At 36.9% G+C, this 17,113-nt stretch overlaps 1 protein-coding gene across 1 annotated transcript in view; it reads right to left on the bottom strand.

The window, feature by feature from the left end:
• Positions 1 to 6,887: 6,887 nt before the first annotated feature.
• The window catches only part of LOC130296898 (regulatory-associated protein of mTOR-like), a 317,324-nt gene continuing 307,098 nt past the window's right edge, over positions 6,888 to 17,113 (bottom strand). Inside the window, exon 8 of the mRNA XM_056548942.1 lies at positions 6,888 to 7,014. Coding sequence (XP_056404917.1) covers positions 6,888 to 7,014 — 127 coding nt within the window. The remainder of the gene's footprint in view (positions 7,015 to 17,113) is intronic.

The following is a 17,113-nucleotide window of genomic DNA, read 5'->3' as shown; positions in this document are numbered from 1 at the left end:
ACTGGGGATATTATATATATATATACTGTATAGAACACTAGTGTACTGGGGATATTATATATATATACTGTATAGAACACTAGTGTACTGGGGATATTATATATATATATATACTGTATAGAACACTAGTGTACTGGGGATATTATATATATATATACTGTATAGAACACTAGTGTACTGGGGATATTATATATATATATACTGTATAGAACACTAGTGTACTGGGGATATTATATATATATATATATACTGTATAGAACACTAGTGTACTGGGGATATTATATATATATATACTGTATAGAACACTAGTGTACTGGGGATATTATATATATATATATATATATACTGTATAGAACACTAGTGTACTGGGGATATTATATATATATACTGTATAGAACACTAGTGTACTGGGGATATTATATATATATACTGTATAGAACACTAGTGTACTGGGGATATTATATATATATATATACTGTATAGAACACTAGTGTACTGGGGATATTATATATATATATATATATACTGTATAGAACACTAGTGTACTGGGGATATTATATATATATACTGTATAGAACACTAGTGTACTGGGGATATTATATATATATACTGTATAGAACACTAGTGTACTGGGGATATTATATATATATATATACTGTATAGAACACTAGTGTACTGGGATATTATATATATATATATATACTGTATAGAACACTAGTGTACTGGGGATATTATATATATATACTGTATAGAACACTAGTGTACTGGGGATATTATATATATATATACTGTATAGAACACTAGTGTACTGGGGAATATTATATATATATATACTGTATAGAACACTAGTGTACTGGGGATATTATATATATATATATACTGTATAGAACACTAGTGTACTGGGGATATTATATATATATACTGTATAGAACACTAGTGTACTGGGGATATTATATATATATATACTGTATAGAACACTAGTGTACTGGGGATATTATATATATATATATATATACTGTATAGAACACTAGTGTACTGGGATATTATATATATATACTATATATATACTGTATAGAACACTAGTGTACTGGGGATATTATATATATATATATACTGTATAGAACACTAGTGTACTGGGATATTATATATATATATATATATACTGTATAGAACACTAGTGTACTGGGGATATTATATATATATATACTGTATAGAACACTAGTGTACTGGGGATATTATATATATATACTGTATAGAACACTAGTGTACTGGGGATATTATATATATATATACTGTATAGAACACTAGTGTACTGGGGATATTATATATATATATACTGTATAGAACACTAGTGTACTGGGGATATTATATATATATATACTGTATAGAACACTAGTGTACTGGGGATATTATATATATATATACTGTATAGAACACTAGTGTACTGGGGATATTATATATATATATAACTGTATAGAACACTAGTGTACTGGGGATATTATATATATATATACTGTATAGAACACTAGTGTACTGGGGATATTATATATATATATACTGTATAGAACACTAGTGTACTGGGGATATTATATATATATATACTGTATAGAACACTAGTGTACTGGGGATATTATATATATATATACTGTATAGAACACTAGTGTACTGGGGATATTATATATATATACTGTATAGAACACTAGTGTACTGGGGATATTATATATATATATACTGTATAGAACACTAGTGTACTGGGGATATTATATATATATATACTGTATAGAACACTAGTGTACTGGGGATATTATATATATATATACTGTATAGAACACTAGTGTACTGGGGATATTATATATATATACTGTATAGAACACTAGTGTACTGGGGATATTATATATATATATACTGTATAGAACACTAGTGTACTGGGGATATTATATATATATATACTGTATAGAACACTAGTGTACTGGGGATATTATATATATATATACTGTATAGAACACTAGTGTACTGGGGATATTATATATATATATACTGTATAGAACACTAGTGTACTGGGGATATTATATATATATACTGTATAGAACACTAGTGTACTGGGGATATTATATATATATACTGTATAGAACACTAGTGTACTGGGGATATTATATATATATACTGTATAGAACACTAGTGTACTGGGGATATTATATATATATATATACTGTATAGAACACTAGTGTACTGGGGATATTATATATATATATACTGTATAGAACACTAGTGTACTGGGGATATTATATATATATAATACTGTATAGAACACTAGTGTACTGGGGATATTATATATATATATACTGTATAGAACACTAGTGTACTGGGGATATTATATATATATATATATACTGTATAGAACACTAGTGTACTGGGGATATTATATATATATATACTGTATAGAACACTAGTGTACTGGGGATATTATATATATATACTGTATAGAACACTAGTGTACTGGGGATATTATATATATATATATACTGTATAGAACACTAGTGTACTGGGGATATTATATATATATATACTGTATAGAACACTAGTGTACTGGGATATTATATATATATACTGTATAGAACACTAGTGTACTGGGGATATTATATATACTTATAGAACACTAGTGTACTGGGATATTATATATATATATATATATAATACTGTATAGAACACTAGTGTACTGGGGATATTATATATATATATATATATATATATATATATATATACTGTATAGAACACTAGTGTACTGGGGATATTATATATATATATAATATATATATACTGTATAGAACACTAGTGTACTGGGGATATTATATATATATATATATATATATATATATATATACTGTATAGAACACTAGTGTACTGGGGATATTATATATATATATATATATATATACTGTATAGAACACTAGTGTACTGGGGATATTATATATATATACTGTATAGAACACTAGTGTACTGGGGATATTATATATATATATACTGTATAGAACACTAGTGTACTGGGGATATTATATATATATATATACTGTATAGAACACTAGTGTACTGGGGATATATTATATATATATATATATACTGTATAGAACACTAGTGTACTGGGGATATTATATATATATATACTGTATAGAACACTAGTGTACTGGGGATATTATATATATATATATACTGTATAGAACACTAGTGTACTGGGGATATTATATATATATATATATACTGTATAGAACACTAGTGTACTGGGGATATTATATTATATATATACTGTATAGAACACTAGTGTACTGGGATATTATATATATATATATATATACTGTATAGAACACTAGTGTACTGGGGATATTATATATATATATATACTGTATAGAACACTAGTGTACTGGGGATATTATATATATATACTGTATAGAACACTAGTGTACTGGGGATATTATATATATATATACTGTATAGAACACTAGTGTACTGGGGGATATTATATATATATATACTGTATAGAACACTAGTGTACTGGGGATATTATATATATATATACTGTATAGATCACTAGTGTACTGGGGATATTATATATATATATACTGTATAGAACACTAGTGTACTGGGGGATATTATATATATATATACTGTATAGAACACTAGTGTACTGGGGATATTATATATAATATATACTGTATAGAACACTAGTGTACTGGGGGATATTATATATATATATACTGTATAGAACACTAGTGTACTGGGGATATTATATATATATATATACTGTATAGAACACTAGTGTACTGGGGATTATATATATATATACTGTATAGAACACTAGTGTACTGGGGATATTATATATATAATACTGTATAGAACACTAGTGTACTGGGGATATTATATATATATACTGTATAGAACACTAGTGTACTGGGGATATTATATATATATACTGTATAGAACACTAGTGTACTGGGGATATTATATATATATACTGTATAGAACACTAGTGTACTGGGGATATTATATATATATATACTGTATAGAACACTAGTGTACTGGGGATATTATATATATATATACTGTATAGAACACTAGTGTACTGGGGATATTATATATATATACTGTATAGAACACTAGTGTACTGGGGATATTATATATATATACTGTATAGAACACTAGTGTACTGGGGATATTATATATATATACTGTATAGAACACTAGTGTACTGGGGATATTATATATATATATATACTGTATAGAACACTAGTGTACTGGGGATATTATATATATATATACTGTATAGAACACTAGTGTACTGGGGATATTATATATATATATACTGTATAGAACACTAGTGTACTGGGGATATTATATATATATATACTGTATAGAACACTAGTGTACTGGGGATATTATATATATATACTGTATAGAACACTAGTGTACTGGGGATATTATATATATATATACTGTATAGAACACTAGTGTACTGGGGATATTATATATATATATACTGTATAGAACACTAGTGTACTGGGGATATTATATATATATACTGTATAGAACACTAGTGTACTGGGGATATTATATATATATATACTGTATAGAACACTAGTGTACTGGGGATATTATATATATATATATATACTGTATAGAACACTAGTGTACTGGGGATATTATATATATATATACTGTATAGAACACTAGTGTACTGGGGATATTATATATATATATACTGTATAGAACACTAGTGTACTGGGGATATTATATATATATATATACTGTATAGAACACTAGTGTACTGGGGATATTATATATATATATATATACTGTATAGAACACTAGTGTACTGGGGATATTATATATATATAATACTGTATAGAACACTAGTGTACTGGGGATATTATATTATATTATATATATATATATACTGTATAGAACACTAGTGTACTGGGATATTATATATATATATACTGTATAGAACACTAGTGTACTGGGGATATTATATATATACTGTATAGAACACTAGTGTACTGGGGATATTATATATATATATATATATATATATATTATATATATAATACTGTATAGAACACTAGTGTACTGGGGATATTATATATATATATATATATATATATACTGTATAGAACACTAGTGTACTGGGGATATTATATATATATATATACTGTATAGAACACTAGTGTACTGGGGATATTATATATATATATACTGTATAGAACACTAGTGTACTGGGGATATTATATATATATATACTGTATAGAACACTAGTGTACTGGGGATATTATATATATATATATATATATATATATATATACTGTATAGAACACTAGTGTACTGGGGATATTATATATATATATATACTGTATAGAACACTAGTGTACTGGGGATATTATATATATATACTGTATAGAACACTAGTGTACTGGGGATATTATATATATATATACTGTATAGAACACTAGTGTACTGGGGATATTATATATATATATATATATATACTGTATAGAACACTAGTGTACTGGGGATATTATATAATATAATATATACTGTATAGAACACTAGTGTACTGGGGATATTATATATATATACTGTATAGAACACTAGTGTACTGGGGATATTATATATATATATACTGTATAGAACACTAGTGTACTGGGGGATATTATATATATATATACTGTATAGAACACTAGTGTACTGGGGATATTAATATATATATATATACTGTATAGAACACTAGTGTACTGGGGGATATTATATATATATATACTGTATAGAACACTAGTGTACTGGGGATATTATATATATATATACTGTATAGAACACTAGTGTACTGGGGGATATTATATATATATATACTGTATAGAACACTAGTGTACTGGGGATATTATATATATATATACTGTATAGAACACTAGTGTACTGGGGATATTATATATATATATACTGTATAGAACACTAGTGTACTGGGGATATTATATATATATACTGTATAGAACACTAGTGTACTGGGGATATTATAATATATATATATATACTGTATAGAACACTAGTGTACTGGGGATATTATATATATATATATACTGTATAGAACACTAGTGTACTGGGGATATTATATATATATATATATACTGTATAGAACACTAGTGTACTGGGGATATTATATATATATACTGTATAGAACACTAGTGTACTGGGGATATTATATATATATATACTGTATAGAACACTAGTGTACTGGGGATATTATATATATATATACTGTATAGAACACTAGTGTACTGGGGATATTATATATATATATACTGTATAGAACACTAGTGTACTGGGGATATTATATATATATATACTGTATAGAACACTAGTGTACTGGGGATATTATATATATATATACTGTATAGAACACTAGTGTACTGGGGATATTATATATATATATACTGTATAGAACACTAGTGTACTGGGGATATTATATATATATATATACTGTATAGAACACTAGTGTACTGGGGATATTATATATATATACTGTATAGAACACTAGTGTACTGGGGATATTATATATATATATATATATATATATATATATACTGTATAGAACACTAGTGTACTGGGGATATTATGTATCTGATCTGCTGTATGGAGGTGAGGACATGTATCTAATCTTCGTGTATCACACTAGTTTCAGTTTTCATTGTATTTTCCCTTTTATATAACGTTCACTATTTTTGGATTCCTTTAAATGTCCGCAGAGGATTATTCAGGAGATCATTATAGGATCCCCCCCCCCCCCCCCGCAGATTATGAGCCCCCTGTGTCATGTGACAGTACTGGATCGGGGATACCCCGGCCCTTCAGCAGCACAGTCCACCCCCCGTACCTCGCGGTAGAACGTTCCAGGCTATAGTGTCAGTGATGGCCGTGAAGATCCAGTTCAGTTCTCCGAGCGGCGTTCGTCTGTCGTTCAATCGGCCGGGAATCCTGCGGGAGAGAAACGGGAGACGTGAGACATAATAACCCCACCCCCACAACATGGCCGCCACAACAGGGGCCCCCAATATAGAAAGGACAATCAGACATCACTAGAATAGTCACAGCAGAGCAGAGGATTTCAGGAGATATAACAGGTTATAATACACAGAAATATAAAGGTAACAACACAACGTAACACCACAACGTAACAACAAGACGTAACACCACAACGTAACAACAAGACGTAACACCACAACGTAACAACAAGACGTAACACCACAACGTAACAACACAATGTAACAACAAGACGTAACACCACAACGTAACAACACAATGTAACAACAATACGTAACACCACAACGTAACAACACAATGTAACAACAAGACGTAACACCACAACGTAACAACACAATGTAACAACAAGACGTAACACCACAACGTAACAACACAATGTAACAACACAATGTAACAACACAATGTAACACCACAACGTAACAACACAATGTAACAACAATACGTAACACCACAACGTAACAACACAATGTAACAACACAATGTAACAACACAATGTAACAACACAATGTAACAACACAATGTAACAACAATACGTAACACCACAACGTAACAACACAATGTAACAACAATACGTAACACCACAACGTAACAACACAATGTAACAACAATACGTAACACCACAACGTAACAACACAATGTAACAACACAATGTAACACCACAACGTAACAACACAATGTAACAACACAATGTAACAACACAATGTAACAACACAATGTAACAACACAATGTAACAACACAATGTAACAACAATACGTAACACCACAACGTAACAACACAATGTAACAACAATACGTAACACCACAACGTAACAACACAATGTAACAACAATACGTAACACCACAACGTAACAACACAATGTAACAACAATACGTAACACCACAACGTAACAACACAATGTAACACCCCAATGTAACAACAATACGTAACACCACAACGTAACAACACAATGTAACAACACAATGTAACATCCCAATGTAACAACAATACGTAACACCACAACGTAACAACACAATGTAACAACACAATGTAACAACACAATGTAACAACACAATGTAACAACAATACGTAACACCACAACGTAACAACACAATGTAACAACAATACGTAACACCACAACGTAACAACACAATGTAACAACAATACGTAACACCACAACGTAACAACACAATGTAACAACAATACGTAACACCACAACGTAACAACACAATGTAACACCCCAATGTAACAACAATATGTAACACCCCAATGTAACAACAATATGTAACACCCCAATGTAACAACACAATGTAACATCCCAATGTAACACCACAATGTAACATCCCAATGTAACAACACAATGTAACAACACAATGTAACAACACAATGTAAGAACAATACGTAACACCACAACGTAACAACACAATGTAACAACAATACGTAACACCACAACGTAACAACACAATGTAACAACAATACGTAACACCACAACGTAACAACACAATGTAACAACAATACGTAACACCACAACGTAACAACACAATGTAACAACAATACGTAACACCACAACGTAACAACACAATGTAACACCCCAATGTAACAACAATATGTGACACCCCAATGTAACAACAATATGTAACACCCCAATGTAACAACACAATGTAACATCCAAATGTAACAACACAATGTAACATCCCAATGTAACAACAATATGTAACACCCCAATGTAACAACACAATGTAACAACACAAAGTAACACCCCAATGTAACAACACAATGTATCACCCCAATGTAACAACAATATGTAACACCCCAATGTAACAACACAATGTAACACCCCAATGTAACAACACAATGTAACAACCCAATGTAACACCCCAATGTAAACAATATGTAACACCCCAATGTAACAACACAATGTAACATCCCAATGTAACAACACAATGTAACAACCCAATGTAACAACACAATGTAACATCCCAATGTAACAACACAATGTAACAACCCAATGTAACACCCCAATGTAACAACAATATGTAACACCCCAATGTAACAACACAATGTAACATCCCAATGTAACAACACAATGTAACATCCCAATGTAACAACACAATGTAACATCCCAATGTAACAACACAATGTAACAACCCAATGTAACACCCCAATGTAACAACAATATGTAACACCCCAATGTAACAACACAATGTAACATCCCAATGTAACAACAATATGTAACACCCCAATGTAACACCCCAATGTAACAACACAATGTAACACCCCAATGTAACAACAATATGTAACACCCCAATGTAACAACACAATGTAACTACCCAATGTAACACCCCAATGTAACAACAATACGTAACACCACAACATAACAACACAATGTAACAACAATACGTAACACCACAACGTAACAACACAATGTAACACCCCAATGTAACAACAATATGTAATACCACAATGTAACAACACAATGTAACAACAATACGTAACACCACAACATAACAACACAATGTAACAACAATACGTAACACCACAACGTAACAACACAATGTAACAACACAATGTAACAACACAATGTAACACCCCAATGCAACACCCCAATGTAACAACACAATGTAACAACACAATGTAACACCCCAATGTAACAACACAATGTAACATCCCAATGTAACAACAATATGTAACACCCCAATGTAACAACACAATGTAACATCCCAATGTAACAACACAATGTAACAACACAATGTAACATCCCAATGTAACAACAATATGTAACACCCCAATGTAACACCAATATGTAACACCCCAATGTAACACCAATATGTAACACCCCAATGTAACAACACAATGTAACAACACAATGTAACACCCCAATGTAACACCCCAATGTAACACCCCAATGTAACACCCCAATGTAACACCCCAATGTAACACCACAATGTAACACCACAATGTAACAACACAATGTAACAACAATATGTAACACCCCAATGTAAAACCCCAATGTAACACCCCAATTTAACAACACGATGTAACACCCCAATGTAACACCCCAATGTAACACCCCAATGTAACAACACAATGTAACACCCCAATGTAACAACACAATGTAACATCTCAATGTAACAACACAATGTAACAACACAATGTAACACCCCAATGTAACAACACAATGTAACACCCCAATGTAACAACACAATGTAACACCCCAATGTAACAACACAATGTAACAACCCAATGTAACACCCCAATGTAACAACAATATGTAACAACACAATGTAACACTCCAATGTAACACCCCAATGTAACACCCCAATGTAACACCCCAATTTAACACCCCAATTTAACAACACAATGTAACACCCCAATGTAACAGCGCAATGTAACACCATAATGTAACACCACAATGTAACCCCCAATGTAACACCGCAATGTAACACCCCAATGTAACCCCCAATGTAACAACACAATGTAACACCCCAATGTAACACCCCAATGTAACACCCCAATGTAACACCCCAATGTAACACCCCAATGTAACAACAATATGTAACAACAATATGTAACAACAATATGTAACACCCCAATGTAACACCCCAATGTAACACCCCAATGTAACACCCCAATGTAACACCGCAATGTAACAACAATATGTAACAACAATATGTAACAATATGTAACAACAATATGTAACACCCCAATGTAACACCCCAATGTAACAACAATATGTAACACCCCAATGTAACACCCCAATGTAACACCCCAATGTAACACCCCAATGTAACACCCCATTGTAACACCCCAATGTAACACCCCAATGTAACACCGCAATGTAACAACAATATGTAACAACAATATGTAACAACAATATGTAACAACACAATGTAACACTGACTGAGTCTCGCTGAAGCTGGGTCTGTATTCTAAAGTGTTGTATTATTAAGTGTTACATCTGAGAAGTTTATGCAGCAGGAGTTGTAAGCAGGACCCACTGTAACTGTAAGTATTACTCTCCCTTCATACAAGTGGTTTTTCTTAATAGTAATAACAGCTGTTTGTCACCAAGGATATGGACAGCAGGATTGGAGGTTTTCTTCAGTGCACATTGTGCCACATGTATACATCTCTGCAGCTTCAGGGTGAATACCGCTGTGACAAATGTCAGCATGTCGCCCACCTGGAAGCTCATATTAGAGATCTAAAGGAGCAAAATGCAACATTGAGGGCGATTGACAATCTTACAGAGCAGTTAGTGGGGTAGAAATGGAGGTTGGAGAAACTAGCCAGGAGGCCCAAGTAGGGTTAATGTAGTTAGAGGGACTGGAAAGGGGGCAAGGAAAAGGAAGGCCACTTCTGCTTCTGATCTCCCAAGTAAAATTGCCAAGTTGGGCGATGATGCGAGGGCCTCAGTATCAGAGATGGCAACCCTAGTGGATACTGGTCTCCCTAACAGCCGGGGGAACAGCTCAACTAGTAGTGTGGGGGATGGTAACGCAGGTAGGCCAAGATAGTTAGTTGTGGTAGGGGACTCTATAATCAGTAAGACGGATAGAATAATTTGTTGCCAAGACCACCTCAACCCAATGGTTTGCTGTCTCCCTGGTGCCAGGGTTCGGCATGTGGTGGAAAGGGTGGACAAATTACTAGGGGGGGCTGGGGATGACCCAGCTGTCGTGGTCCATGTGGGAACCAACGACAGAATACATGGTAGGTGGAGGAACTAGGTGCCAAGCTGAAGGGAAGGACCTCTAAGGTTGTGTTCTCTGGAATACTTCCTGTGCCATGCGCATCGCAGGAAAGACAGTGGGATGGATAGGTTAGAGAGGGGTCAGGACATAATGGCGGGTGGAGAGGAGTCCTGTGGGGGGAGGGTAAGAGCAGTGGATAAGGAGATTCATGGGTTACAAACCAGCTGTAAAAATAAATGTAGCCCGAAAAATTGTAACCCCAATAATTCAAAAAATCCCATAAGCCCCAATAACTCAATAACTACAATAAGCCCTATTAACTCAAAAAATACCGTTAGCCCCAATAACTTAAATAACAATGTCAGACGCAATAACGCAAAAAATCCCATTAGCCCCAATAACTTAAATAGTACAATTAACCCTTATAACTCAAATAATAACATTAACCCCAATAACTCTGAAAATCCCATTAGTGAGACTATATGTGTAAAACTTAAAGGAAATGTAAAGTGAATGTTCACAAATGCCAGAAGCCGAGCAAATAAAATGGGGGAGCTGGAGGCCTTGATACTGGAGGAACATATTGATATAGTTGGGGTCACTGAGACATGGCTGGTGATATAGTTGGGGTCACTGACACATGGCTGGTGATATAGTTGGGGTCACTGAGACACGGCTGGTGATATAGTTGGGGTCACTGAGACATGGCTGGTGATATAGTTGGGGTCACTGAGACATGGCTGGTGATATAGTTGGGGTCACTGAGACATGGCTGGTGATATAGTTGGGGTCACTGAGACATGGCTGGTGATATAGTTGGGGTCACTGAGACATGGCTGGTGATATAGTTGGGGTCACTGAGACATGGCTGGTGATATAGTTGGGGTCACTGAGACATGGCTGGTGATATAGTTGGGGGTCACTGAGACATGGCTGGTGATATAGTTGGGGTCACTGAGACATGGCTGGTGATATAGTTGGGGTCACTGAGACATGGCTGGTGATATAGTTGGGGTCACTGAGACATGGCTGGTGATATAGTTGGGGTCACTGAGACATGGCTGGTGATATAGTTGGGGTCACTGAGACATGGCTGGTGATATAGTTGGGGTCACTGAGACATGGCTGGTGATATAGTTGGGGTCACTGAGACATGGCTGGACTCCTCACATGACTGGGCTGTTAATCTGCAGGGTTTACATTGTTTCGCAAGAATAGAATGAACAGAAAAGGTGGTGGAGTCTGTCTGTATGTAAGAAGTGGTATGAAAGTCAGTGTGAACGATGCCATAGTGTGTGATGATTCTGAGGAGGTGGAATCACTGTGGGTAGAATTACAAAAGGAGGGAAATACTGAAAAAATAATATTTGGTGTAATCTACAGACCCCCTAATATCACTGAAGAGATAGAAGGTCGTCTGTATAAACAAATAGAGAGGCCGCCCGGGCAGGTACAGTGGTAATAATGGGAGATTATAACTATCCAGATATAGATTGGGGGCCGGGGTTGGCTAAAACTACAAAGGGGCGACAATTCCTAAATTTATTGCAGGATAATTTTATGGGCCAGTTTGTGGAGGACCCAACAAGAAGTGATGCCTTGTGGGATCTGATCATTTCCAACAACGCAGAGCTGGTTGGTAATGTAACTGTGCGGGAAAACCTTGGGAATAGCGACCACAATATAGTTACTTTTCACTTAAAATGTAGAAAACAAAGACAGACGGGGAAGGCAAAAACATATAACTTTAAAAAGGCAAACTTCCCTGGGCTGAGATCTGCACTACAGGACATAGACTGGGGGGAGGGGTTCTCAAATACTGATACAGAAGGGAAATGGGACATCTTTATATCAACTCTAAATAACTATACAGCTAAATATATACCAAAGGGGAACAAATATAAACCATTAAAACTAAATCCTACATGGCTGACAAATGAGGTTAAAAGAGCAATAAACAACAAAAAAATTGCCTTCAAAAAATACAAATCTGATGGGTCAGCGATAACATTTATACAGTACAAGGAGCTTAATAAAATCTGTAAAAATGTAATAAAAACAGCAAAAATTCTAAATGAGAGACAGGTGGCCAAAGAAAGCAAAACTAATCCTAAATATTTTTTTAGATATATAAATACAATAAAACCAAGGACAGAGCATGTAGGACCCCTTAATAATGATAATGGGGAGGTTGTCACGGGCGATCAAGAGAAGGCGGAGCTACTGAATGGGTTCTTTAGTTCTGTATACACTATGGAAAAAGGAGCTAACATTGGCCAGGTCAGTGCTGGTAACACATCATGTACAGGTCAGTGCTGGTAACACATCATGTACAGGTCAGTGCTGGTAACACATCATGTACAGGTCAGTGCTGGTAACACATCATGTACAGGTCAGTGCTGGTAACACATCATGTACAGGTCAGGGCTGGTAACACATCATGTACAGGTCAGTGCTGGTAACACATCATGTACAGGTCAGTGCTGGTAACACATCATGTACAGGTCAGTGCTGGTAACACATCATGTACAGGTCAGTGCTGGTAACACATCATGTACAGGTCAGTGCTGGTAACACATCATGTACAGGTCAGTGCTGGTAACACATCATGTACAGGTCAGTGCTGGTAACACATCATGTAATGTACTGAACTGGCTTATAGAGGGGGGGCTGTGTATATAGAGGGGGGCTGTGTATATAGAGGGGGGCTGTGTATATAGAGGGGGGGCTGTGTATATAGAGGGGGGCTGTGTATATAGAGGGGGGGCTGTGTATATAGAGGGGGGCTGTGTATATAGAGGGGGAGCTTTGTATATAGAGGGGGGCTGTGTATATAGAGGGGGGGCTGTGTATATAGAGGGGGGCTGTGTATATAGAGGGGGGCTGTGTATATAGAGGGGGGCTGTGTATATATAGAGGGGGGCTGTGTATATAGAGGGGGGCTGTGTATATAGAGGGGGGCTGTGTATATAGAGGGGGGCTGTGTATATAGAGGGGGGGCTGTGTATATAGGGGGGGGCTGTGTATATAGAGAATGTGTATATAGAGGGGGGGCTGTGTATATAGAGGGGGGCTGTGTATATAGAGGGGGGGCTGTGTATATAGGGGGGGGCTGTGTATATAGAGGGGGGCTGTGTATATATAGAGGGGGGCTTTGTATATAGAGGGGTGGCTTTGTATATAGAGGGGGCTGTGTATATATAGAGGGGGGCTGTGTATATAGAGGGGGGCTGTGTATATAGAGGGGGGGCTCTGTATATAGAGGGGGGGCTCTGTATATAGAGGGGGGCTGTGTATATATAGAGGGGGGCTGTGTATATATAGAGGGGGGCTGTGTATATAGAGGGGGGCTCTGTATATAGAGGGGGGCTCTGTATATAGAGGGGGAGCTGTGTATATAGAGGGGGGCTGTGTATATAGAGGGGGGGCTCTGTATATAGAGGGGGGGGCTGTGTATATAGAGGGGGGCTGTGTATATAGAGGGGGGCTGTGTATATAGAGGGGGGGCTGTGTATATAGAGGGGGAGCTGTGTATATAGAGGGGGACTCTGTATATAGAGGGGGGCTGTGTATATAGAGGATGTGTATATAGAGGGGGGGCTGTGTATATAGAGGGGGGCTGTGTATATAGAGGGGGGGCTGTGTATATAGAGGGGGGCTTTGTATATAGAGGGGTGGCTTTGTATATAGAGGGGGCTGTGTATATATAGAGGGGGGCTGTGTATATAGAGGGGGGCTGTGTATATAGAGGGGGGGGGGCTCTGTATATAGAGGGGGGGCTCTGTATATAGAGGGGGGCTGTGTATATATAGAGGGGGGCTGTGTATATATAGAGGGGGGCTGTGTATATAGAGGGGTATGTGTATATATAGGAGGGCTGTGTATATATAGAGGGGGGCTGTGTATATAGAGGGGGCTGTGTATATAGAGGGGGGGCTGTGTATATAGAGGGGGGGCTGTGTATATAGAGGGGGCTGTGTATATAGAGGGGGCTGTGTATATAGGGGGGGCTGTGTATATAGAGGGGGGGCTGTGTATATAGAGGGGGGGCTGTGTATATAGAGGGGGGGCTGTGTATATAGAGGGGGGGCTGTGTATATAGAGGGGGGGCTGTGTATATAGAGGGGGGCTGTGTACATATAGAGGGGGCTGTGTATATATAGAGGGGGGCTGTGTATATAGAGGGGGCACTCCCTCCGTCTGGAGAAGAAAAGGTTTAGTCTAAAGATGCGACGTGCCTTCTTTACCGTGAGGACTGTGAATTTATGGAACAGTCTACCTCAGGAACTGGTCACAGCAGGAACAATTAACAGCTTTAAAACAGGATTAGATACATTCCTGGAACAAAATAACATTAATGCTTATGAAGAAATATAAAATCCCTTCCCTCCCCCTTATCCCCTTACACCCTGCACTTCATTCCCTGGTTGGACTTGATGGACGTCTGTCTTTTTTCAACCAGACTAACTATGTAACGGAGCACATGTGACAGACGTGACAGAGTCTGGAGACGCCGTGGAGAACGTTCTGCTGCCTGCAACATCCTCCAGCATGACCGGTTTGGCGGTGGGTCAGTAATGGTGTGGGGTGGCATTTCTTTGAGGGGCTACACAGCCCTCCATGTGCTTGCCAGAGGAAGGCATTGATGCTATGGACTGGCCGCCCGTTCCCCTGAATCCGATTGGGCACATCTGGGACGTCTCGCTCCATCCACCACAGACTGTCCAGGAGTTGGCGGATGCTTTAGTCCAGGTCTTGGAGGACATCCCTCAGGAGACCATCCTCCATCTCATCAGGATCATGCCCAGGCGTTGTAGGGAGGTCATACGAGCACGTGGAGGCCTACAAACCCAATAGCCCCCTCCCCCTAAGAACTACAAACACAATCACCCCCTTCCCCCCACAGAACTACAAGCCCAATGCCCCCCATCTCTGCAGAACTACAATCCCAATGCCCCCCCTCCCCTGCAGAACTACAAACCCAATGCCCCCCACACACTCCCTCCTGCCCCAGTCTGGTGCCCTTCAGCCCCTATAGACTTTGCTGAGTGTAGATCCAGAAGAAGCCGAGTCGTGCCTCTCATCCCCTGCACGTTCTATTAATCTCAGCGCAGTTTTCCCGGTCGGTCACACCAATAATTTCTGCCATCTTTCTGTTCGCTCAATAATGCTGAAAAACATCTGTAAGAGGCTGCAGCTCCACACCTCCGCCATATGTGCCCATTAATCTCATTACACATGGCGGTCAGCGTCCTGTAGGTGGCAGCATTTATACATCATACGTGGGATTTCCTGCGGTCACTTGAATGTGTTACATCCTGCACACTGTGTATCATGTGTCCGTGTGCACTGCGATCCTGTC

Source organism: Hyla sarda, chromosome 12 (genome assembly GCF_029499605.1).
Source record: "Hyla sarda isolate aHylSar1 chromosome 12, aHylSar1.hap1, whole genome shotgun sequence".
In the NCBI taxonomy this organism is placed as follows: Eukaryota; Metazoa; Chordata; class Amphibia; order Anura; family Hylidae; genus Hyla; species Hyla sarda.
The sequence above is the reverse complement of the archived record's forward strand: the minus strand, read 5'-3'. Positions and strand labels throughout refer to the sequence as shown.